Source organism: Synchiropus splendidus, chromosome 17, assembly GCF_027744825.2.
Source record: "Synchiropus splendidus isolate RoL2022-P1 chromosome 17, RoL_Sspl_1.0, whole genome shotgun sequence".
NCBI classification, from domain to species: domain Eukaryota; kingdom Metazoa; phylum Chordata; class Actinopteri; order Syngnathiformes; family Callionymidae; genus Synchiropus; species Synchiropus splendidus.
Genome location: NC_071350.1, coordinates 15,076,947 through 15,103,510, shown reverse-complemented (window position 1 = coordinate 15,103,510; position 26,564 = coordinate 15,076,947). Strand labels below are relative to the sequence as shown.

Genomic DNA, 26,564 nt, shown 5'->3' with positions numbered 1-26,564 from the left:
GGGCCTTAGTTTGGCGCCTGTGTTGTGGAAGATCCAGAGACTGATTTTCGTGTGTGTTTGTCTGACTGACACGTGGATTATTGGTTCCAACATGGATGATTATGTGTTGTTTGGTCTCCTGCCGGCTCGACTGCAGTGACCTTTTTCAATCAACTCATCATTTTTGTTTCGACCTTTGAAAACGTGATATTTGCTCAATGGTGCAGCAACTCTCTCACTGTCTGCGCACATCATTAGTTGCTAAGTGATAATAATAGTGGCGACGCTATTATTCACTATTATTTGCAGTGTTGTGGTCCACAACACTGCGGAGGGTGATGAAAGTCAGCTGCTGTTTTCAGCTGATGTGGGTCGATGTCGAGCTCCACAGTCCTTCCCTGGATGACCTTGGTGCTGCTCAGGAGTTATGATCATCATTCAGCAGAATCATTTCCTTCCATGTGGAACTGAGCTAAGGAAGGAGCATTGAGAGATTGCGTGATGCGTTGAAGCTGCTGGGAGAGTGAAAAAATAAGGAAAAAATAAACAAAGAACAGTGTTTTACAAGCACAGAAACAAGTCTAGATCAGGCCCTAATAATTGGAATAGTATTGTAAAAATGTGTTGACAGAAATATTGGTACAAAATGCTAATTTAGCAATAGCCAGTCCCATTAGACAAATGCTACAGTGAGGATGGGTGACTGGCTGATAGTGATGATGTTTACAATCCAGCGGATGATCACAGTCAGTGTAATGTACCACGCAACATGCAGTGCAGTACATGCTAGTCCAAATTGTTCTTCCTCAACTCAGCAGAAGTTCATGGTATCATGTATCATGATACAGGGTTGATGAAACAGTGTCCTCAGTTTCAAAGGCCACTAGATAGTTGTTCAGGTCCAAACGTTTTACAACAGACAGTGCCATCTGGTGGCCGCTGAAACCAGGACACTGTTTCATGAAACCTCATCTATCCATCACTACTCAACATTATCTGATCTGATGTGGAATTGTGGTGAATATAGACTTCACCGAAATAGGACTGATCCAAGCTCCCCTCTGTTACCTTTGCTATAAAGTTTCGTTCATAGCTGAACATCTTGAAGATATGATTATCAAAAATACCCCTTATATCTATCACGTTTTTCTGCCTTGTTGTGCCGCATTGCTTTTACTGTTCCTATTTACATAAAAGACAATATCTAGTCAGTGAAAAAGCTGTCTCGATGCTATTTTTAAACCATGTTTTTCTTTGTTGCGCTGTCTCCAGGAGTCCTGCCAGGTGTTCATAGTGGGAATTCTCAGTGTGACGCATCACTAAAGATGCCCTTGATAAGTCGAATACCACCCGCTAACTGTTTTGATATGCCGCTTAATACAGCGTGTCAATCACAGTCGGAGGCTTCGACCACACTGCGTGGGACGACACTCAGCAAATCACCCGGATCCCCCTGAGATTTCCCTCCACTCAAAGCAGCACGTCGACAAGCTAATGACCCAACAGGACAAAAAGATTTTGTCTCCCGTCTTCTTGTACCTTTCACACACTGCTCTCCCAGTGAAGACTTGAATCCATTAAGGGGGTTTGTAGAAGCAGTTCAAGGGTCAAGAGCAGTGATGGCAGGGGGAGTTTCGTTATTCAACACCAATGAGAAGGACATTTGTGCTTGGTTTTCGGATAAGTTGATAAATGATGGAATTGAAATTCAGCTCAAGTTTGTTTTTAAGTGTTCATTACTCGTCCTTATTTACTCTTGTTGCTGACCTGGTTGTGCGAGCGCAGAAACAGTCCATTACAGAGATGTATTGTGTCTAAATTTGGAAGCCGCAATTCCCCGGATGAGTAGGACAAATGTGAACCAGCGTTTCCATTGGAGAACAAAACATCTGCTGGCCAAAACAAAACAGGAAGGACGGGATAGATTCTGCTCTGGAGCTTTAGGTCCTGGGGTGTGACACAGAGTGGCAATTACAGCTTCACTCTGAGTGCATGCAGTGATGTGTAGGGACAATTATGGGATGGATGGAGGTTGTTACTGGTACTCTAACCCTTGGGTCTGGTTTAAAATGCCTCAGCTTCACTCCTTCTTTCAGTCCTACTGTCGCAAATGCTTCATGCTGAACCTGTCATATAGTTTGTCTCCAGAATAAGTTTCCAGGGACGAACCGTGCAGCATCTGTTGAGAACTGAAGTAGATTTGCCAAACTTCACAAAATAAGCCCAAATCCTGGCAGCGGTGAGTCGCACTGATCCAAGTCATTCAGTGAGACGGTTCAATCTTGAAGGCTTGCGTCACCCCAAAATGTGGTTCACCCTCCCGTTACCGCTTTACGTGCACATCAAATTGTGACGCAGTTTAACTCCAGGCGAGAAGTGCTTCATCTACAAATGTCCTAATTTTTCTCGCAGTCCCAAAATATTTCAGCTCTGTATCGTCACTGACTTTGTGAAACAGATTATTAATCACCTCCTCCAGGTTTCAGTCGCCCAGCTTAGTTTCTATGTTTAAAAAGAGTCGCCACAACAAAACAGCTCTTCTGGCTCTTCAAAATAAAAAGGTCTTTGGTTTAGTGTCTTTTTGAGCTGTGTTATGAGAGGCAGTGTGATAGTCATCTATGACAAACTGCAGTGTGAAGCCTTATTCCATAATCCCTCTGAATACATCCCAGAACTTTCAGTTTCCTCCAAAACTTCTACTCAGTCCATTAAAACGCAGCACCATCCACTTGGAAAGGTGAGCTCGACAGTTAGATGAACTGGTCAGGTGGACAGGACTATAGGTAAACTGGGATTTTCAATGTGGCTGTCACTTGTCTCTGAAGAAATCCAGGTTTGCTTCCTTCTCGGATTGAGTTGACTCTAATCTAGAAATGCTGGTCTGAGCTATCTATAATTGCACTCCGGGTCCAAAGTGGAACCGGCAGTGTGCAGTGACAGACGGTTCATGCACCAGTGGCGCTGCAGGGATTTGCCCAAGAAAGCTGTGCCGTGTGTCGACTCCAAGATGAGATTAACAGAAGGAGTAAGCATAGAAGTGAATGGTGTCTACATAGTTTCAGGCAATACAATTGTGTGCTTGCAGATTGTGGACACCTGCCACCTCTATTGTCTGGCTCTGTGAAGCAAGTGTGATTTACAGTCCTCTGTGCTGACTGAAACTGAAGGATTTGACGCACTGGTGACTGAGAAGGACCAAGGAAGACACACTGGACCCAGTCGACTGCCGCTATAAACTCTTCTTGTCAGGAACTTTTGACGAGTCTGTACTTTCCAGCACCATTGTTAGCAAGGTAAAAGGACTGAAACTTTTCTTTTTTATTTTCATGGGAAACATTTTTATGCCTACCGTTTCTGTCAGTGGGCAAAGTGATACACTGTCCATGGTTGAGCTGCTGCTGGATGGAAGATCGAGTTGAGTGTTTGAACTGTTGAGCTCAGCTGTGTTTTCTCCGTTTGTGACATTGTCATCATTCAAACTGACACAGTAGTTGATGGTCAGCGTCAGTGGATTATTTCAAGTAAAGTATAGTTGTTTATTTGAACCATGGATAAGGAAACAGGAAGTGTTGGTTGTCATTGCTATACGTAAAGATCATACGATACACTTGAACCTACCTTTCTTAGCATATTGCTCACCATTCAAACTGTACAGTTAAGTCTGGTCTTCGAGGCTTGAATCCATACACGTCGTAAAGCAGACTTTTGCTTTCAACGTTCACACTGAGCACAGTCTTCTGTGTCGCACTTTGTCACATAGGTGGTTCAATGGAGTCAAATGGTTCTGTGGTGTTTCTTCATGCTCAAAAAGAATGGTTGATTGAAGAATGAATGATTTATGCTTATGCTGTTTCATATCATTGTCTTTGCTGTACAGCAGACATAGATGCCTGAGTGAACCCACCGTCCCCCAGACCCAATCGTCTTTTCTGGATATTAATAATAATGAAGTGGGTCACCGATGCTCCACTTCTGTCCATGGTATCAGGCTTTATACGGTGTAAGCACAGTCTTGGCAACAGACAGAGTGGATCCCACCATCGATCGGTCAGGCTCTGAATGATCTCATTTAGGCCTTAATACGCTGCAGCTCGGGCCCTATAACAAGATCAGAGCAGTTTTGTGAAATAAATCAATCTTTGTCATGACCACTGTATCACCGTCAGGAACTCTAAGTCGGTGGAAGTCACTGAAGGACAACTCTGTCTTACTCAAACACACGTTTTAGGCTTGCGACGGTGCACCTGGATTCTGAGGCGTATTTATTTACTGCTTTAAAAAAATCCGATAAATTTAGGACTCATATCACGATCTATATCACTGTGCAATGCTCCAAATGGAGGGTCAACAAGCCTGTAGCTGAGCATGAATTAGCCTCCATAGCTGGAAAAAGAATCACAAATCCACTTCACTCCTTAATATGAACCGATAAAAGCTCTCTGTATCTTGTTAGAGCTCTCGAAGTAAGTTCCTGTCACGGATTTATTAGTTCAAAATGATTTCCTTCTGCCAGCCTTATGGAGCTTTTTGGATAAATAAGGGAGCTCCATCAGTTTGTCATATGAACTTGACAATCCTCGTAAATCTGTGTTTATGAATCACACTAGACATCTGTCGCAGCTTTACTCTCACATTAGGCTCTGCTCCATCCCAAAATCTCTCTGTGGTTTAATGGCTGCCAATAATCACATTTAGCCTGTTCTTCTTCTCTTTTTGGCACAACTCAGCTTGATGATCAGCAGAAAGGAAATGTATAAGTTTTAAATGACCTTGTTTTTTGCGTCCACATGAGAAACTAGTACGACCAAAATGAAGGGTCGTGACTGAAACACTGCGTTACAGTTATCTTCTCCGTCCATGACTTTACAGAGCTGCTGATGACATTTAAACCTCTGAATGCTTCCACCACACTTATTCATGTGCATTCTTCAAAGATCACCATTCCCGCCCCGTGCATGTCAGCGGGGGGCCGCTGAGGTTTGCATGTGATTTGGTGTGTGGCAGGTGGACACTGGTTCTCTCACCCTCCGTGTCAGTGGAGATAATATCAGTGATTTAGTGGGTGACAGTTGATGGACATCCGCGCCACTGTCACGCTGTGTTTATATTGGAGGTGCAGGTTTTGTCTTTGGTTTGTGTTGTTTATACATTTTCCCTTTTGTGATGGGGAGTGGCAAGCCACCAAAAAAAAAAACAATGTAAACATTCAAAAAATGTTGAACCATAACCAATGTTAACATGAAGTCTTCGTGCAGCGAGATTTCTTAAAGTTACATTAAATTAAGTTGTGTTTCATGCTACGACTAAGACACAGGAATGGCAAGTTATGTTGTTAAATGTAACAACATAAAAAATAAATAAATAAATTTAAAAAAAAAGCAATTTACTTTCTTCATTCTTGTTTACGTCAGTGGAGTTGAACCCAAACTGTCAGATCAAACTTCTCTGTTTGGGCAGCAGATGGTCAGAGCACTTTCAAGGCTGTAGATTTGGTTCCTGGGGCGCCAGCTGAAGGGGTGCAGGTGGACCAGGTGGTGTCCGGGGTCAGAGCGGTCAGCAACAATTCGACCGTTGCACCTCAGCACGAAGGAGACGTGTAGAGATGAAAGAAATCTGAGCGACAGGTTTGTTTTTCTCGCATCGTAACATTTTTTTTGACACAGTAGAGACTCTGTCGTTTGATGATGTCATATCTGGTGAGTCACCTCGGTCCAGGAAAATTTATCGGTGTAGGGCATTTTTTAGTCCTTTTTCTGTTGACCTCAACTGGAGTAATTTCCTCCACAACGTGCTTTGCTTAGCAATGTTACCCTCACTGGCAACAGGAACAACTCAGTTCGACTGTAGGATAAATAGGGCATCCAACTCAGATCTTAAACACCACAGAGTCCCATTTGAAATAAAGTGGCCCGGACTTACCAATAATAATAATAGTCATTAGTATTCATAGTATTAGTACAATAGTATTTCATAAGCTGTTCTGAAAAGCGGGCCTTGAATTGACTTTCGAAAGAGGTGAGCTTGTTTCCAGAGAGTTGGTGCAGCGATGGCGAATGACCTGCCAGGGTGCGGTATTTTGACTTGGTGATGGGGGGGAGAAGGTGGACGTCAGCAGAGTGGAGTGGGGGAATGATCCTGTTGAAGGTCAGTTAGGTATGAAGGGTTGTGCTCGTGTAGAGGTGCTGTTGAGGATCTTGAAGAGCCAGTGGAGTTGACTTGGGAGACACTAGCTTCTTTTGATTCGCTACGACTGATAAAGGATCGAGGATACATTAAGGGGAAGCGACGAAGTTCCAGGGATAAGTGTCATTGAGCTGCTGTGTTTGAGTGCCTTCCAGTTCCAGAGGAAAATGAAATGCTGGTCTTGCTAGTGACTGCTGGCTTCTTTCTTATTAAGCATAGCATGTCACTTCATGTTTGATAGTGTGGTATAGTAATTGTAAAACTCATATTTGTGGTGTAATCCTAAGATATTTGCGAAGGTACCATATATGTGAACCACACAGTAGCACCACTCTGGGTGTTGCAACTCATAACTATTCAAAACTTGAAATGCACATTGATGCCTTACAGACTGTGACTCATGTGGTCAATAGACAAAATAGATGTTATTGCATATATCACATGGCAGTTTCACATGCAGAGAGAATACAAGGTTGTTCAAAGCAAGCCTGAAAAGCAGAATCCCGTACACTTGATGGCTCACACCCGAGTCCTCGGTCACCGTTCTCCATTCACCTGATAAATGTTCCCTTCAACATCTCTGCTTCCTCTTCACACCTCATGTTCTGCCACTCTGCATTAGTATTTTCCGGCCAAGCGGCCGCAGTGGCCAGACCCACAGCTGCTGCAGCGGACGTCCGAGCCTGTCCTTCGCTTCATCCTAGGGAGCGTTATGTTGGAATTATGGAGGAACTTCGTGTTTTGTTGGCGGTGTGGTTTGCCAGATGATTATGCGAATCACTTTAACCACTCAGATGAATAAAGCGTAGTGAGGCGAGAGCTCTGGGTCGACAGAATTTAAAGGAGTATTAAATTGTTTTATGCTATTTTATGCATTTCTATTTTTGTTTTTAATTTTTGTGATGGCTTTTACTATCTTTTATTGGCTTTTTAAAGGTCTTGTTGTTGCTACCTGGCTGTTTATTGAACTAGTTTTATACAGCTAAACTATTAGCTCAAGGTCAAATTTCAGAAATATGTCTCCTTTTTGTGGTCCTAAAATGCTCCATCGCTTCGCTCTGGTTCAACACAAATCAGCATCAACTCTTCTCGTGCATGAAGAGCAAACTAATTGACCAACAGATGGAACGAGTGTAAAGAAAGCCTTGACACAGCCTCACACCTCGTCCCCTCTCTCCTTCCCCTCCTCTTCTGTCTCGACGGCACGGCAGCTGCGGCAGAGGAAGGAGTGTCAGAAAATGCCAGAACTGTGTTCCACTCTGTTTTTAGGCAAGTTCCTAGAATAGAACAGGTTTCACAGTGTGCAAAGTGGAAACCGAAGCCCAGAGGCGAGCTGGTTCACTGACATCCTCTCTTCGTCTGTGTGGTACTTTAGTGAGCAGCAACATCATCACATGTCCAAACTGGATGTCTTCATGACAGTGTCCATAATTGAGCGCAGAGACAAATGCATCAACATAAATATTAATGCAGGCCCTCACAGTCTGTCTCCCTCTTTCCCACACACAAACACATACGCTCACATGTGTACGCACAAAGCAACAGATTCTGCCAGATTAGATTTCACTGCGCGTCAATGCTGAATAAAAAACACCTGTCAGGGAAGATCTATTGACTGCAGAGGCCTCCGACCAAAACATTTGTCTTTAGCTTGCTGGAGGAGAATATGTTTGACTCCTGAGGGTCTTCGTGATGAATTAATAGAGTGGATGATAAATGAATAGAATTATTTCTTCTGTGTCCTTTGTTTTATGTTTTTATGTATAAGTGGAATCTCAATTTAGTCTGCTGACTTTGCCTTGTCACGCTTGTTTTACATGAATAACTGGAGACTTTGTTAACAAAACCTTAGCTTATTATTGAAGGAGCACCACGATTATGTCTGTATATTAGCGCTATTTGTAGGACAATTTTGAGCGAAGCACTTTATTCAGGGTTCTGCCCTGCACTTTTGCAGTACAGGGTCTGCCTACGCAGGGATTTTGACCCACTTTCAGCTGCGGCGATGTGTGGTTTACAATGTCAGCGCTCCCTCTCCGACTGTCGTGCAGGGCTCTGCCTTTTAAGGTAGACCATTAAGGGAGAAGACGTACAATTCACCCTGTCGTCCCCCCTCACCCCTTGACTTCTGACACATCTAGACTAGGAAAAACATCCTTGTGGAGAACCCTGCTAATGACTGTTTGGGGGAACATCTAAATGGCATTGTGGTTGCGTTGTGCTCTGGTCCATGATCCATGGACCTTCTGCAATCACTTTATACTGTGTTTATTTTGCTGATTCCGAGTCTGATGCTGCTGTAAAGGGTTTCATAGATGCAGCGGTGTCAATAGTTGTTGAGCAGCCTCTGTCTCAGCTCCTGCCACTGACTGCGGTTATGGTCAGTGTATTTCCACTATCATTGAGCCTCGACGTGAGCACACACAACACGCCCCGTCCCCAGATTGCCTGGTCGTGCCCCACTATTTGAGACGCTCTTGTCTAGAAACAGCAGAAAGCCTATTCCCATGTAGTTACAGGATGTGCTGCAGAGTTTACTTTCTAGAGATTTCTGTGAAGTGCATTCACTTTCCAAATGGAATTGGGTGTATTTTTAATGACAACTGGACATGACTAATGTGTCCACACAATCTGTGGGATGATATGAAGGTGATAGTCAATGAAATCGTACTATGATGTCCCCGATATGTGCAGAAATAAAGGAAGGAATTCCCACTTATTCAACTAATTGCCACTGAAAAGGCAGACAAATAGGAGCAAGTTGACAAATTACACATTGCGTGTCAATCTCACTCTGCTAAAAGTCCAAATTCACAAACTGGACCAGAAGAACATGAAAAGGACAAAAACCTAAGAACACAAAGTTGGGACTAGAAGGAGTTTGCTGTGCACTTGACAGGCGGGCAGTGTGAGAAACCACGTCCTATGCTGGTCACTTTCCTAGATGAACTTTGAAGTAAAATGTCTCGCTACCCAGTCAGTGAATGTGTTTTTGGCGCGGTTACGCAACACATAGGTAAATCCGGCGCATCCGATGGGTGTCATGGTTTGAAATATAACTGCTCACTCTCAGTGGAGAGCGAAGTCTCTGCCAAAAGACTCCACCAACTGACTTTGCGCTTCTACTGGACACCAACTCCGTCAGCATTTTATGGAGTGACTTTGTTCATCTCTATCCAGCAGAGGAGAAGCGCCAGTTTTAAGACAAGAATTTAAGAACTCTAAGGTTGGTTTCTATCCCCTCCCAGCCCTGGGTGCTGTTGAGACACTAATGACTCCTGTCATGTTACATCGCCGTTCGAAAGGTCACACACAGCACATTGCCCTTGCAATGGTATGAAAAGGGCCAAACAGTCGTTGTTAGACTGACAAAGCGGACGGCCACCGGCCTCGGGTCATCGGCCGTTTAGTATGACACAGCAGCGGAGGCTTCTGCTGACTCTTCGGGACGCACTATCCGGTCAGACCCCGCTGATGTGTTCCCTGCTCAGAGGTCATGTTTCAGGAGGTCTTTCCTCCTTCCTGTGAGTCATCAACGTTCATCCATGCAAATGCATCCGATGGTGTGGGAATAAGTTTATGATAAAATCCCCGCGGTGGTCGTGAGCAGCACTGGCACGCGTCTTCTTTAGCAAAGCCAAGTTTGCTTCCTCATTCTGATACAAGTCCAAGTCCTGTTAATCCAAAACTCCTTCTGAAATAGCCCCGCAAGGAACAGAAGGCAGCTCTTGTATAGATAAAGATTAGCTCCGGGGAGCAAATAAAAGGTTCATGGGGCAAAGTTGTTTTGTTGGGGGTCCAGCAGGGGCACTTTTTGTTTAACCATCTTCATTGAACTAGCAAATCAGAGTCAATAAACTGAATGTCTATTGGTAATGAAGCTAAAAATACAGCTTAGGTTCCAATACGTTTGTTTTTATACGCTTGTGAGGAGACTCCCTGACATCATGAGCACAACCTAACCATCCAAAACAAGTTGCACCGCATTAGTCTATATTCCAAATGCAATCTTTTATTTACTCGTCCTTTGCTAAGGAACAGTTTGGTGGTAAAGGAAATGTTAATTGGAGCTATCTGCCATGTAAATATATGCAGGTCTGGTCATTTAGATGGGAAAATATATGGATATTTGCAGTCTTGACCTTCTCCTGACCCACCCAATGGCCATTATGAATGCTGAACAGATTTTTGCCCAAAGAATGGCTCCATCAGAAATGCCCCCCACCCTCATCTTCCAAACTCTCAAATGTATTTATTCATGTCTCAGAGTGACAGCCATGAAATGCGAAATGAGTCTGGTCCAGATTTGTGATTGCTGGAAAGACGTCGCTGCAATGAGCCACGCTTCGTCGTAATGATGTGAACGTTGGCGTCGAAATTCATATCTCAATAAAGTAGCCACGTTTTCCACACCGAGCCAGAATAAGATGCCATTTGAAATAAAAGGAGAAAATGCATGAAAAGGACTGGAAGGAATGCAAAGTAGAAGAGTGGTCAGGGTGCACTTCTGCGTCTCACCTGATGTGTAATTCCTCGTATTTTGAAGGAAACCGATACCTTTACGTTTCACACAGCTTGTGAGACATGAAATGGTCGCATGGCACTAGAAGTTCTACTACTCAGCACCCAAGAGTCTTTTGCCTGAGGGGAACTGTACTGCAGTGCCCCAAGTTTTTCTTCTGCTTATAATATAGTCTTCATAATTATTTTTGACACTGTCGTCAGTAAGTACTATTTGACAGCCAAAATCCCCACAGAACATTTTTCACCAGTCGCCCCTATAGTGTAACTGTATAAACCCTTTCTTGGCTTGTTTTTTCACTGTGATGTCATGATCAGTGCCTAATGCAAAGCTGTTTGTAGTCATGTGTAGATGAGGCATCGTGAAACACTATTGCAGGGTTGATGTAAAAGCTGCAAAATTTTCAGAGGCCACTAGATGGCGCTTTTGGTTTAGAAATTATGTGAGGTTTTATTGAGGTAGTCGTTCAAGTCTTAAGTACTTGTTGCTGCAGAGAGTGCTACCTGGTGGCCTCTGAAAGATGTTTCATGAAACATCAACACCTCCACACCGTCTCATGAAACCAAGTACAAGTTGGCTGCATCTATTATGAAGACTATTTTCATGTTTAAAAAGGTCTGTTTTTAACACTTCTTTACTGGGTGATGCAACTTGAATTGGTTTTCATTGTGTTTTATAAAGTTAAAATTTAATATTTTCCATTCATTTCACAGTCCCAATGAAAGTGAATGGCCTTGGAAATATGCTAGTTATTGAAATGTTCTGAAACACACACACACACAGTTATGTTTTTTATATTTTGTGGGCACTTGTGGGCATTTTCATTGACATAATGCTTTCCCCAGCCTCTCAGCCTAAACCAGGACCCTTAACTTAGTCCCATTACCAAAATAGCAAAAGGTCCCCATAAGGAGGTGTACACACATGTACGCACCTGTGGCCTGGAGGTTTAGCTGAACTAGCACGAGTTCATAGTCTGTGAATGAACACAGCAGGCGTTGAACATGAACTCATATGTGAGTCTTAAAATAGCTCCCTATCCTTCAGCCATGTCCCTCCATCATCATATGGCTACAACAACATGTCACATGTCGTCATGCCTGAGAGGAAACTGACCTCTGAAGTGTGACGAAAAGGTGCCCCACGTACCATCCTGCTGCAACGTGTGTTGAGAAGGGAAAGGATTGTCATCAATTATATATCAAGTGTTTTGTGTACATGGGAAGGTTTCTGTGGCTGCTAAACAACTGCAGTGACAGGCAGAGAGTGTGTGATGGGAGCAGTGTCTTCGGAGAGTGTTTCATTGGGGAGTGTGTTGGGAGGAGGATGGAAGTGGGAGAGATGTAACACGGCTGCCTCGATCTGTCCGTGCTGTTTAATGTCACCGCCACATTAATTTGTGATGCATAAGAGGGGCTTGCTACGCACTATGAGACTGTAATAACATGTTTATAGCGCAACACACACGCAACTTTTCATAATCTGATCGTGCAGGTACATGAAACAAGACAAGTCAAATGAATTCCTTCATGTAAATTTGATAAGGAGTGAGGCAACGCCTCATAATAATTATTCATAAATGTGTGTAAGACGTTATATACTAATGTGAAGATGTGTGTTCCTCTCGATTTGTGTCCAGATGCAAATCCCCCTCAGGCCTCCTGTGGCTGAGCTGCTCTGGTTGGTTTTGGAACGTCGACTGGTCGGAGATTTCTCGGACTGATGAACCGGAAAACACCAAGGTACTGAGCCTGGAGTATCAAGCCATTGCTTGTGCGGGGTTGTTCCCTGGATGATGTCCAGATTTACACCAGGGCTCAACCAAACATGGGAGTTAACGCTTGACTAAGACAAAGAGCTGGGGCTCAGTGGCAGACAGATTTGTGGGTTAGATTCAACGCACTACACTCACATTCAGACTCTCTGTAAAATGAGCTCATTTTTAAAACCCCAAAATGTCTCACACACAAATGGACGGCTTTGAACAAGGTCGCGCCACTTCTGACAATAATATCGCATTAGTAGATTTTTGTTATTTTTAGAAACAGGAGATTTAAAAAAAAAAAAAAATCTGGCTTCTGGGTGATTTCGCTGCCTCATCCCTCATCCTTTTATTATAGTGACATCCAGTGGACAAAAAGCAAATCGTATGATCGTTGTTCCTTAAATAGTTTATTCATTTGGAAAACAACTTCGAGATGATAATAATCTGACCAAATGTAATATCTAGTGTCGACAGATAATTAAAGTGAATTTAATCAAGTTTAAAAAAAGTATTAAATTACATGTCCACTGAATTGATATACATTTAAAATATATATATTTAAAGTTGGCGACTTCTCCTGCCACTACATTTTCATTCCCAGTTGTTTTTGCTTGGTGTCTCTGTTGTACTGTTGAACTGACTGAGCAGGTTAGTAAGTAATATCATGATTGTTTTCTGATGAAAATTGTACTTGAGTAGTTAATGTCTTTCACTCAAGTTACTTTACTATGTTTTGCTCCACTGTAATAATATAATAATAATAAGCGTGACAACTTTCCTTTGCATAGCTGTTAGTGTTTGACTGAGAGTATCTGTACTTTGACTGGAGAATGAAAGGTGAGTACCACTGCTCTCCCTGGTCATTGAAGAGGAATTTACTGACGTGATTAAATATAATGATTATTATTACAGTGTGTTGATGGAATGATTAACACGTTGAGAAACAGTGACATTGAGTATTTCCACTTTAAAATTCTTAAATTATAACTATTATTATTTTTAGTACAAGTAGCAGTGTAAGTAGTAGTAGTCATAATAATAAGTCCACTACTTGACTACTGAAGTTTCAGTGTGCCAATGACTATATTTAAATGAATAACATGATCTATGGAAAGCAGAAACAAATGAAGCAAAAATCCAAGAGACCAGTTGTACAATTACAGTATCCTAAAATATTCATCAATATACCCTGAAAATGAAGAATAAGGGACCCATTGCAAATTAGGAAACAACATTGAAGGCCAATTTGTGCATACTAAAACTAGCAAGAGTATTTCTACCATTTCAATATGAATGGACGCATTAGTGTGTGTGTGTGTGTGTGTGTGTGTGTGTGTGTGTGTGTCGTCATCATCTCTGAAAGTGTTTTGCACATTCCCCCGCTGGTCCGCCACAGGCGACGCCGGAACATCTGCTTCTGTGTGACGGTGGTTCGAGCCAAAGATTTGACACATACACACACACGTTACAGTCCCGCACACAAACAAACAACCAGATTACACAACACCATTTCCCTAATCTGCTCACGGGGAGTTCACATTGGGTCTGCGGTTGTTTTCGCTGCCACGGCTTCATCAGTCTGTAAATAAACGCAAGCAGATGAAATATTCCTCTTCATTATGCAGCAATTTTTGATGTCACTTCTCATTTCTACTTTGAATTTTCTAATTTAAGTCGCTCAGTGGGAGGAACTGGATGCAACTTGTTATTCACCACATAGCTGTGTGTCTTAATAAACTAATGCGGGTACTTCCATATTTCAGTTTCAATTTTTATCGAACATTAACCATTTGATTCGGATCATGTGTTATTGAAACATTAGTGATTAGTGAAGTGATGATGATATAATGCCGTTTTAACATTAATTATCTCGGAAGTCACATTTCAATTTTGTAGTGAACCACTAGATGGCGCCACAGACACAACCTTTTTTTTCCCAAGAGTTGTGTTGACAGTCGTATTTTTCTAATATTACTTATTTATTTGTTATTTTTATAATTTTTTTCCACCTTGTCACATTTAACATTTTTTGTTTTCTTTATTATCTTTTACATTTGCTTCAGAAATGTGTATTTCTGGTCTGGTTTATTAAATGTGTCACATGGCATTCATTACTTCAAATATTAAATAAGAAAATGATCAATTCGAGAAGTTCTTTTTCACATTTCAAAGCCAAGTAAGTGAAAAATGTAGTAAATTCATAAAAAAATATTTGATTGTTTGACTTACAACATAAATCACTTGCGAATTGCAAACGCGTAAAAGAAAGTAAAGAGTAACTTGAGGTTTGCAGTGGAACAATTTGAAGTCAAAACATAATTCACCCAAAGACAAAGACAATAGGCATCAAATCTAAACTGCTTCAGAGGCAACATGATCAAATATGTTAACTTATTTATTCAATTTTCGTAGAGAAAAATGTAAATATACAACTTTTGCATAGAAAATTGCAGAAAATATATGTACAAACTGATTGTTGCACCCTTTCAAAGGAATGTTAAAATGGTCATAAATACACAACAGTCGCCGTCCAAAAAATGGTTTCCCATAAAGAGAATAAATATATTTTTTGTGACAATTCTTCTGTACAGCGGGACAGTTTGGACTTTGAAAGGCACTTTAAATTAGTTTCATTTGTTTGGTCTGAGCCGCCAAGTGTACACACGAACGTCTTTTAATTAAGGCGACGTTGAATAAGGCACTCGTGAGGCTGGCTGGCGTCTCCTCCCTGTGAGATTGTGGCAGAAGTAAACAGGGCCGCATAAACAGCCGGACACTGACGCCACCTCGTATAGACAGTCGTGTAAACACAGAGCTCGGGAGGCTGCCGCCCTCCCGGGGGAAGGAAAGATCCTCTCCATGTCATTTGGGGGAAAATCCTCCAGAAATAATCCCACACTTAGGACAGGTGGTACATGCCGTATCCCAGCGGAGCGGCGTACAGTCCTAAAGAGGAGAGGGGCAGAAGGGGTCTGTGGTGCTGGTGGTAGGCAGAGTAAGACTGTCCGTACAGCGACATGGGTCCCAGTGCAAACGTAAAACCAGGGTGGAGGGCCGCGGCGGTCGCCAAAGAGCCGCTCTTGTTGTCAGTGGCCAGTTTCATCTTCTCCAGCTCGGCCTCTTGGAGCCTCTTGGCTTTGGCGCGTCGATTCTGGAACCAGATCTTGACCTGGGTCTCGGTCAGAGTCAGGGAGGAGGAGAACTCGGCCCGTTCGGCGATGGACAGGTACTGCTTCTGCCGGAACTTTCTCTCCAGCGCCAGGAGTTGGGACGTGGTGAAGGGGGTCCGCGGTTTTCGGTTGGTCTTGTGTTTCCTCAGCTGACAGGAAGGACTGACAACTGGAGGAGGAACAGTGGCAAAACACATCAATACACTAGATTTATCTTCGGCATTTCAAGCAGAAATTCACTGGTAGTTTGTGTATACATAATATGAAATGTAACTTTGCTAACTGTGATATGAACAAACGAAAATATCAATTTGTGAAATGTGAAATGCTTCCAACAAAATAATACTTCATAGACGTTTTACACTTCCCGATGTCATTTAACAATCTACTTAAGAATATATATATCGACAGAAAATTCACATTTGACCGCTAGTATTTCTGGAGTTTGACCACTTTATTCAATGTGTTTAACGTGTGCGTGAAAGAAACAGAGTAGATAAAAGAGAAGGTGAAAGACTCACGGGGCTGAGAAGTGTTGTTGACCCAGAGTGAGCCCTCCTCGCTCTCTGAAGACTCTGATTTGATCGGGGAAGGAGACATGAGGTTCTTGCTGTCCGCGGGACCGAAGCCGTCTCGGTACAAATATAACGAGTTCATTCCTCTGGCGGACTCCATCCGAGCCGCGGCGGACTCTCCCCGGCGACTCCCGGACATGAGCGCCTCCACGCTGAAGGGGTGATGCCGCTGCTCCGCGGGGGATGGCGCCGTCCGCTCCGCCGCGTCCTCCTTGGACGGAGACTTGCTTCCCGAGTCCGCGGTGGACATGTTGTCCAGAGAAGAAGGCACCGGTGGACTCCGCGGAGACGGCGTTGCTGGAGAGACTGGACTCGGGTTGAGGCTGCCGGTTGTGTAATGAGAGAGTTTGGGAGTTCGCGTCCGGTTGACTCCGTGCGCTCAGCCAATCAGAGCACAGCGTCACGCTTATGAGCCGTGATGCCTTCGGGGAGCGCAGCGTTTGTTTTGCTGTCAGTGACTTCACATGCGACAGGTTAACCCTGTAAAGCCCTGCGCCATAAATCATGGCGAGGCGCTCCATCGCAACCCGGGACCCTCCTTCTGATCAAATAAGTTCGATATCCTGGTCTGTATCTCGTGTCATCTGTTCTCAAATATGCTTCAAACTAAACAAAATAGCTCTTTATGTTGAAAAAGTCCCCATTGTAAACGTTTAAAAATCCCATTATTATCATCTGAGGGGTTGACTTGTGGTCTTTGCTTGTGCCGACTCAGCATTATTCCATTCCAGACGGCCCCAAAACAAGGAAAATGTGCTTATGAATCCCGAATGCTTCCTGTTTTGATGAGAGGGGAGTAGACAAATGTCACAAAAGCTATAAATCTACTGCTTTCAAATATTCATTTGATTTTCCCAGGTAGACTTTTGGAGCCGCATTTTTCCCCCCTACAGAAAATGGTTTGTTTTCCTATGAGCAATTCGTGGTGCACCATATAACACTCAGCAAGTTTGCCTTGCAGCTGGTCAGTACCCCAATTTTAGCTCGCGACTCAAAGCAAAAAACAGATTGAGAGGCGGCTTGTACACCACGAAAAATATTACCACGAACAGTATTCACTTCTGTCTTCATAATTTACTTCCTTTTCATTTTTCATTTTCCTCATTTTTTGACTCTTATTTTTTATCTTCCATCACTACCCTAAAGACCTGCAGTTGTTGGATCCTGCAATATGCTAATATCCATGAGAAACTTTTAACACATGACAGTCATAAGTGATTATCTTAAATGCCTGTTTTATGTTGATCATTAAATTGTACTCATGTTTTTATGGGCTCCAATTCAAATCTTCATGCAGCTCAAGTTTAATTGTGATCATAAATATCCAAATAGTTTTGGAGATATTGTGCCAACACAAGACTGGCTTCATACCGCCTCTTTAGAGGGACTGAATTCAGTGGGAACGCGCTTTTGAAGAAGCCGTAGAGCCATGTTATCACCCTAAGCTTCAGTAGCCTAATGGATTAGCACTAAGTCGAACCTCATGAGACTACATGTGTAAACACGGACCCCATGTGGATAATTACGGAGTATTGAACCTCTGTTTCTTCTTTATCTCTCTATTATTTATTTGGAGGGACTTTCCATTGTAACTAGCAGCAGGTTAAAGAGGTTGCCTGCCGAGACCGGTGCTTAGGTAGGGTGACACTCTGAAATTACAGAGTAAATTTCTTGACTAAATTACAGATTTAGGTTTTCAAATCCTCTGCTAAGACCAGCTGGTGTTGGCGGAGCGTCCGGACACAGACGTTCACATGTCTCTCCATGTCTGTGGCAGAGTCATGCCTGGAAGAAGACATAACAAAACACTTTGCAATTGACTCCACGCACAACAATTTCACAGCGTCTTAACTAAACGTCACTGTAACCCATCTGGGGCTTCATTAGGAGAAGCAGTTCTTTGATGATTGGTCATATTTCAAGCTGAGAGTGAGACATGCGACTGTTCCCATGGTCACACTCCTTCAGATAATTTCTTATCAGGACCAGTCGTGGAATCAATTTTATGTTTGCTGGCCTGAATGTTGATGCGTATCATCGTTGAACTTTCTCTCAAGAGACCAGAGGGTTGTTTTATTGGCGTCACCAAAGGTCATGTTTTGTCTGCTTGTTATCAAAATAACTCACAGTTGTAAATGAATTTCAGTCACATTTTCATGCATTATATCAGATTATATTGGTGACATATTTGTCTTTTTTGGTCAGCCGCAATTCATTACCCTACCTGAGGGGCAAGTTTTGGAATTTCTAAACGTTTTTAGGGAGAATACAAAGAAGTGCCGATGTACATGAGTCACTCCTATCGTATGTTTTTGAATGAATGAAGGATTAACCTTCATATATTGCAATTACATTTGACATTTGTTCGTACTACACCTCTGCATTATATAGCATTGCTTCCAACACACTGCATTTATTGCTATTAACATTTGCTTGTCTTGTGTGATGTCCTTCATGTTTTGTGTTACTGTCAGTCAGATGCATCTGATCTCATTGCACTTTTCTTACTGAAGTCGTATAGATTTCTCTTAGTTGAATAGCTGAAGCCCAAATCTTTATTGCCTCGGTAATATAATTGGTAAAAATGACTCATTAAAAACTAAAAATACTTGTCCAAAGCTGGCGACGGGCCTATGAATGATGTGATCTCGACTAATGGAGTTCCGATTCGACTGAAAACAATCTGATTTAAAATACTATAAAGGTCAAAGATGAACTTTAAGCCACATGAATTTGTATCTTTTCTGGCCCATCTTTTTTTTTTTTTGCTGGCATAAATCATGCTCTGTCATGTGCGTACAACATAGAAGTCCGTATGATTTAGCCAAATTCATGTTCATTCCTCGTTTAAGAAAATAAAAGTTTGCATTTTATTCTTGCTCAATGGTCACTGCACGCTACAGTGCTACCGGGCAATGAAGCAGTAGCACAGGATGCGTGACCAAAGGCACTAAGCAAAGTAACAGCGCTGTCACAACTGGCAGATCGGGTTTTGGATTCACCTGCTTCCTCAAGTACGTAAGTGCCTGTTCGCATGACAGAATCCCCTTGGAGAAGTATTTTGGGTTTGCTGTATCTTGCTGTACAGTTTACAGAGACTAAATAGTTTTTAAGATTCTAAACTGGAATCTGTAGGCCTCAACACAGAGGGAGCGGAAGTGCAGTGCTGCCTTAAGTGTTAGCAATAAAGATGTACTGGCACAGAATGTGATGTGAACCACATTGAGAAATGCTCTGAGCTTCCTTGTCGTCACAAACGGATGTATTCCTGTCACACTTGTCATCGATCTTTATATGTTCTGCGTCACTTCAGCGTCGTTGAATTACCCATGCCGGGATTCAGTGAACATACTGCTGAGAACCATGACCTCAGACTTGATCTTTTGTTGCGAACCTAATTTCTCTCTGAAGAGAAGTGCACATCAAACAGCCCGAGGTCGCGAACGCTGCCTTCTTCGGTCGCACTCTGCGGAGCAGTCAGTTCCCAGGAGGCTCCAGCCGCTGCCTTATTAAAGTCGGGTTATTTCACAGACAATCGGAGGTTTGTGAAGGCGCCAGTGAGCGGCAGCATGAAAGGCCCGACTCCTCGGGGAAGAAACTGTTGCCTTTTTTTTTTTCCAAGCCCTGCTCTGGATCTCATCCCCCCCGCCCTCCACGCGCTTTAGCTTGCACGCCCTGCACGCTGTCACTCATTATTTACTGTTCTTGTTCATGTCAGCAACATTTTTCCTTCCCTGCTCCTCCTGTTTTACTTACCTTTTGACGCTTCGCCACGGTCGTATATCTTCACAATAAAAATGATTTTCATGGTGAAACTTGTCACACTCGCGTCGCTTCTTATTCCACTGGGGGCAGTGTTGTAAACTAGTGTCGCAAGAGCATGAGCGTATAAGTGAGGAAGAAAAAACAAGGATGTAAGTCACAACAACGTCAACATGAAGATCTGATTACGCCACACGGTGCTGTTCAAAAACAAAGGCGTTACTTCATCAGCGTGTATTTGTTGTCTTATCTAGTGATGCTTTTCTTTTGTTGTGTCGTCTTTTCTTTTGACGTGTGGTTGAGGTAATCACCTACTTGTTTTGATTTGCGACTAAGTGCAAACAGCAATGTGTTTTTACTCAGATGTTCTTGGCAAGCTGAAGTTGTTGTCCCTTTTATACTTCCATTGACGTCTCTTAAAACATCTTAAAATGGTATTTCATGTGCGTGCGTGATGCACATGTGAGTGGTTGTCTGGCCTGAGATGGTACGTGCGACTTTCACCCCAAAAAGCTAAGATAGGCTCCAACATCCAGTGACATTGTTCAGGGAATATAAATAAAGTTTTAGTAGTCATTCAATAATGTACTGTGCTATTTGTTGTCGCTCATAGTTTAATACTTTTTTTGTTTTATTATTTACCATTTTCTTTTTCTTGTTGTTTGATGTTACAAAAACAAAGATGTGGTTGCTTTTGCACTGAAAGAATTCCTGTTTCAGTGCTGATTTTCAAAACAGTGGCTCTTAATATTTCATAAATTAGCTTTTGTGCTTATACTTTTTTTCAACTGCGTACGTTAAATCATGAGGACCATTTTGTGCTTTTGATATTTTTCTGTGTTTCAGTTTGTTTCGAGATGTGCTGCTGCTGTTTCAAACACCGGCAAACCCTCCTTGATTTGAGACAAATAAATAAAAAAAGTAATTGAGACTTCTTAAAGTCGTCTTCAGCCCTGACACTGCAAGTCAGTGGATTCACTCCAGTTTAATTACCAGTCGCCCTCAGACACATTCTTGGCACGTCAGGCCAGCTGTCATCTGTTGCTGCGCGTTGCAAATATTCAAAAACCAAATTTACAATTGTGTAATTTGGCAGGAACAATGACAAGAGGCGTTCACTTCAACATTGTCTCAGATTAATGCTTGCGTTTATTAGACGTCAAACAAAGCTTTTGGCTGGAAAACAGCGCCGTCCCCAGAGCTGCTGCCGGTTCCCAGATAATTACCCGAGAAGGAGGCGAGACAAAAGCAGCGGGGATAAGCAGGTTCTCTCTGGGTGCAGGCAAAATTACCCACACATCCCACTTCCCTTTTTCCACAACATTGCTTAAGTGTGATAGTAGTGCAAGCAATTTGTCTGGACAAGTTAGTGTGTGTGCGTGCATATATATGTGTGTGTGTGTGTGTGTGTGTGTGTGTGTGAGGCACACCTCAGAGCGTTCTAATTACAGAAGACGCTTTGAAGCGGGGGAATGTTTGGTTTGGATAATCAGCAGGCTGCGCCGCATTCACACACTATTTACACTCCCATTAGGACTCTCATTCATGCCGCCACCCAGTTAATTCCACTTTAATACGCCTTAAAAAAAGTTTTTTGGGGGGGAGGGGGAAGTTAGAAGGAACTGGTGAGTCCATGAAATTGTTTGTGCGTCCACATGTAGAGATGTTTCCCTGAGCCGGACAGAATCTGTTTTTCTGTTTCGCTGTGCAACAAGTCAATCATTGTAAGAAAACTGAGGGTTCATGCAGTGTTTGGCAACATGGTCAGGTTTATTGAAAAGGTGTGGCGAATGAGTGTAAATGAAAGAAGGTCCTGCCAAGTATAGGTTTGTAAGAAAATATTACCAATATTGTGATGTTTCATTGCGCAATATTGTATTCATAAATAGTGCTGTACTGTAACTGTACTGTAATATTGTCTTGATTTTTTTAAGTCAGCTATATCAATTTTCAATGCATTCATTCTTGGATATGAGAAGGAGTTCCGGGATCTTGGAGTATAGTTTCTTCCGTTGTGGGGATGTTGAATGGGTGGTTGGGCTGTGGAGGGGGAGCTGAGCCTGAGGTTTCTGAGGAGATTATCTTCTTTAGTACATCTACCACTTCACCTCCGCTGGACTTAATAAGTCATTGCAGTGTGGTAGACTGGACAAACAAATTACCTGCTTGGATGGTTGCAGGTTTGGGATGAAAAAAGGGCAACAAATGCTAATGGTGAAGCTAAAAAATCTGATGTGGCGTCAAGTTGTACCACCAGGTGACAAACTTTCATCGAACAATAGCTGTAAGTAATTGTGATCATGAATCCAGGCGTCAACTCATTTCTAATTCCACGACAAAGGTCTGAATCGTGGGTGAAGCCGACAGCTGACACAATGCTTGTCGTATAATTGTGACGAAACAATACGACCGCAGTGACATCTAAATCCCCCGGCTTTGTCTCCTTATGCAATGAGACTGATGCGCACCAATTCTTCTTCCAAGAATAGCATCCTGTCGGGCCAGATGGACGTGTTGTTCATCAGAAGCGCGGCTGCACCATCAGTGTAATCCAATTCAAGGCATGCTGCGGTTGCTGACGGTGGCCCCACCCCTCTCTCCTGAACCTGCAGTGCCCTCTGAAGCGCCGCCGGTAATGCACCTTAATGACTACCTGCATTGCTACAATGGCGCCAGCGCCAATTAGCTTCCAACACTTGAGACAGATCTATTCAGAAGCCAGGAGATTCTTGTAAAGTGAGTGATTGATGGCCATTTTGCTAATGACAGGAGAGGTAGGAGCGAACTGTCGCCCGGCTCATCTCTCTGTCATGTTGGTGGATCAGCTGATAACTGAGCCCCTGAGAGGAAGCAATAAATTACCTCTGGAAAGGTTTTAAAAACAGCCGGAGCAGACTGACAAGTTTATAAGCCAGTGTGAATCTACATTCTATTATCAACATGGACGATGAAGGATTTTTATATATGTCATTGTTTTTCAAACATGAATCTGATGTTGCTGTTGAATAAAAGTATTTTCTCGTCGTTGCACCACCAGATGTAACAAAACTCCTCTGAGGAAGATAATTACGTTGTCAAATAATAATGAGTTATTTGCAACTGTTGTTGCACAAAGATTCAAACACTTTAGAGCATTTACAGTAATGAAGGTTTATAGTTTCACCTCCGTTTCACCCATAATTATTTGCTGCTACTTGTTATTACAGTATGACACATGGGGTTTTCTGAAGGCCTCAACAAGGTGGTGACCTCGACTTTACTTTAACTGTGTGTGTGGAAGGGTGGGTGTGTCTTCTGTTTAAATTCATTAAATTCATTCACCGTTGACTAGGGCACTTATGAGTTCTGCTTATAATATTGTGGGTCATCTTTTAATGTGTTTTTTTTGTGAGGAACAGCCAGGACAGTTATGACCTTCAATTTTTCCTTAACGTCTCAACACGCTCATTTGAACTACTGCCACTGCAACATAAAACAAGAGCGCAGTGAGACTCCGTCATCGCTCATCACATCTATCAGACCCAGGAAGAGTAGTGTCTTTGGTCTGACTCTGTGTGCCGTGTTTCAAGTGAAAACACTGCTTGCTAGCTACACCGACCGACTCTACAGCAATGTTCCCTCTCATTTTTCATGTGTCTGAGCAAACACAAAAACCCTTGTCGGCTGTGGTGACAGCTGCAATAGTTTATAAGCGTTGTGTATAATATATATTAAAAAATATTTTCACACATTGAGAAATGGAACATGTGTGAAATGTAAAAATAAAAAGGTAGAAAATAAAGCCTTGAATTGTATAGACTATTTACATATTTGTTCAATAGAATCGTCATGTAATATATTCACATCACAATGTATGTATGTATATCAAGAATCTTCCAATACAATAAGTAAAGTAACTCTATTCATTGAAGTCATATTACACTATTGAGGGTGCTGGATATCAAAGAACTTCAAGCAACTTTTACAAACGTTTATTCCTTTTCAAAAGGATTGATAAGGCTCATGGATCTGTATGTTGTGAGACTGAATTTTGTCCACTTGAGGCCACCATATTCTGTGGCCATCATGAAAGAGTGAGTCTGCGTGGATCAGTGTAAAATGAAGAAGGAACAGGTTTCTTTCACTGACTACGCTGTTAATTTCCTCCTTTGACTAGAGTGTACTCTCTGTGTATTGTAGTCTGGAACCTGCACTGCAACCATTCTCTCTCCTCTGCGGAACTTTGCCGTCCCAATTGGCTAAGTGCATATGCACATTTTGACCAACCACGAGCGGGAAATCAGCTTTTAAAAATCTGCCAGAAAATAGTTCACTTTAAATAGGTTCTTCTAGTTGCTGTTCGTTCCATTGTGTCTATGTAGCGGTCTCACATGAATCGTCTTTTCACGCTGGTTGTCACCCAAACCTGCATTTCACTGTTCACTCTTCACAAATGTCTTTGCCCCTGGATCACCATCACTTTTCTCCATCACGGCTGTCATTTCATCTAACTCTTCTCTCTGTCTAAAAGCAGGGCTAAAGTCAAACAAACTGAGGAGCATACAGTACACATGCACTTCACATGACCCCGCCTCTGGAACCCAGCACGGCATGCTGTGTTCTTTAACCAGGCGAGAATGTTCTGCTTCTGACCAAAGACCTTTGCTCCCCCTCCACCACAGCGCCCAGTATGCATCGCAAAGATGAGAGATTAGAGAACTCATCTGACTTTTGTGAATCATCTGACTCATGACTTCAGTTTCCATGTCAGAAACAGCAGCTTAGCCAGAGGCCAGGACACCCAGGCTTGGCTTTGATACTCAATATCTTAATGGCTTTGACAGGTAGGATCTCTCTGACAAAGCTGCCATGTAAATCACAAGGTTTGTTATTCTGGAGAGCCACCCAATGGGGATAATTGCTTTTAAGTGGTGCAGGACTTGTGTGTTGCTAACCTGTGAATGTTCACTGAGAGAATGTCATGGTTGCTGGAACACTTCCTCCTGCACAGATCGTATCTTAATTCACGTGAACTAAGGGGAATAGACGTCATGTGGAGTGTCGAGTCTAGTCTAGTCGAGTCTAGTCGAGTGTCCAAACATTGTTTTGAAAGTTCTGTTCAAAACAAAACAGGTGATTCGACCCGCTTAGCACTTTGGTCCAGGTCAGCAGCCGGTGCCCCACCTTATGCTCCCCCACTGTCCTGGCACCAGTTCAGTTTCGCTTTCCATGCTGTCGTTGAAGCTTTGCTATCCATGCTCCACGCTTCCATCACTGCTTTTTGGAGAGAGTTGCAGCGCCACATACAGGCCTGGAATCTGTCCTTCACTGTCTCCAGCCATTTCACGTGGATGCCGAAATTTCCCTGAAGCACGCACTTGAATGAAAACAGCAGTGAAAAAGCTTGGATAGAAAGCGAGTATTAAAGATAAAGGTCCAGATTTAATGCATAATGTTGACCTTCACTTCTCCACATACTCGCGATATTTTAATGAAAAGTTTGTTTAGAATAAGGGAACGTTGCATCGCATTTTATCCAGCTTTTGGGAGCCTCTGCGAAAGCTTCACTGTGCTTCAAATCTAAGAAATGTCTCTTCAAGAGTAAGACGAAACAGAGCATTGCTCTGACGGCAGGGAGCCTCTTTTATGGACTCGTAAAGAACTGAGCACTAAGGTGGATAAACAAATCAGCCGCTGTGAAGGAAACGCTGAACTTCAAAGTCGGTCGTTAAAAGGCCCTTAAATTGAAGGGGACACAGTCCCGGGCGGCTGCTTCCAGAGGCAACTGCTGCCTTTAATGCTTCGGGAGGACTGCGAACAAAGCCAGAATGGCTAAAATGATCGGGACAATAGCAGCTGTGTGATGTGATATAATGAACTTTTATTTGATGTTTGTGTGTGTGCATATGTGTGTGTGTGTGTGTGTGTGTATCAGCCTGATGACTCAAAGTTTTATAAGATGAAGACGCCAGTGTGGTCGGACGGTAGACACAGCTGCGATTGTATTTGTTCCGATGTGCACATCGTAACCAGTTTGTATCAGTCGATAAATGGTAATTACAACTGATAGTAACTGACAGGATGTGTTTATTACTGTGATCGAGAACTTTGCTCTTTTCAAGAGTAGAGTCTTACAGTGCTAACATCAACTGCTCAACCACAGCATCTGCAAATGCCAATACACCAGGACTCCTGCCCAATGAAAACACAAAGACTGGAGATTAACTTAACAGGAAAAGAAAGTCCCATGGAGAATTAATAAAATGTAATGATATAATTGCTGTCATTATTGAGTGAATCGAAACACATTTTCAACTGACCAGGTGAACCTTTTGTTCACTATTGTCCAACATATAAAAGCTAATGTGGGTTACTCATTTCAGAGGAGGTAAAGTAGGTCACACGGTGGAAACATAAAATGGAGTGAGTTGACCCAGTACTCCACTTAATACCTTCTGTCCAGCTCAGTTCGATGGTGTCTCTCTGGGTGTGAGCTGCGCTGATATTCTTGGATGATTTCTGTGCAGCACAAAGGCGTTAATGGGTGTAAATGTTACTCTGCATATTAAGGGCATAAAGGTCACGTAAGCGCTGACCTGGGGTGGATCAGGACTTGCTGTTGCCAACGC

General features: G+C 42.7%; 1 protein-coding gene and 1 long non-coding RNA gene across 2 annotated transcripts in view; one reads left to right on the top strand and one right to left on the bottom strand.

Moving 5' to 3' along the window:
- Positions 1-26,564, top strand: part of LOC128748323 (uncharacterized) — a 59,197-nt gene that overhangs the window by 7,832 nt on the left and 24,801 nt on the right. Inside the window, exon 3 of the long non-coding RNA XR_008412786.1 lies at positions 12,324-12,426. This is a non-coding gene — a long non-coding RNA (uncharacterized LOC128748323). The remainder of the gene's footprint in view (positions 1-12,323; positions 12,427-26,564) is intronic.
- msx2b (muscle segment homeobox 2b) lies at positions 14,735-16,537 on the bottom strand. The gene is made up of 2 exons (XM_053846974.1): positions 16,141-16,537; positions 14,735-15,788 (listed from the first exon to the last, which is right to left on the bottom strand). Exons 1-2 carry the CDS (start codon positions 16,442-16,444, stop codon positions 15,349-15,351), a joined length of 744 nt encoding a protein of 247 aa, XP_053702949.1. The 5' UTR covers positions 16,445-16,537; the 3' UTR covers positions 14,735-15,348.

Coding starts and splice junctions, on each gene's coding strand:
- msx2b (XM_053846974.1), bottom strand. CDS start 16,444: ATGTCCACCGCGGACTCGGGAAGCAAGTCTCCGTCCAAGGAGGACGCG. Junction 15,789..16,140: donor CAACAACACTTCTCAGCCCC/GTGAGTCTTTCA, acceptor TTCCTCCTCCAG/TTGTCAGTCCTTCCTGTCAG.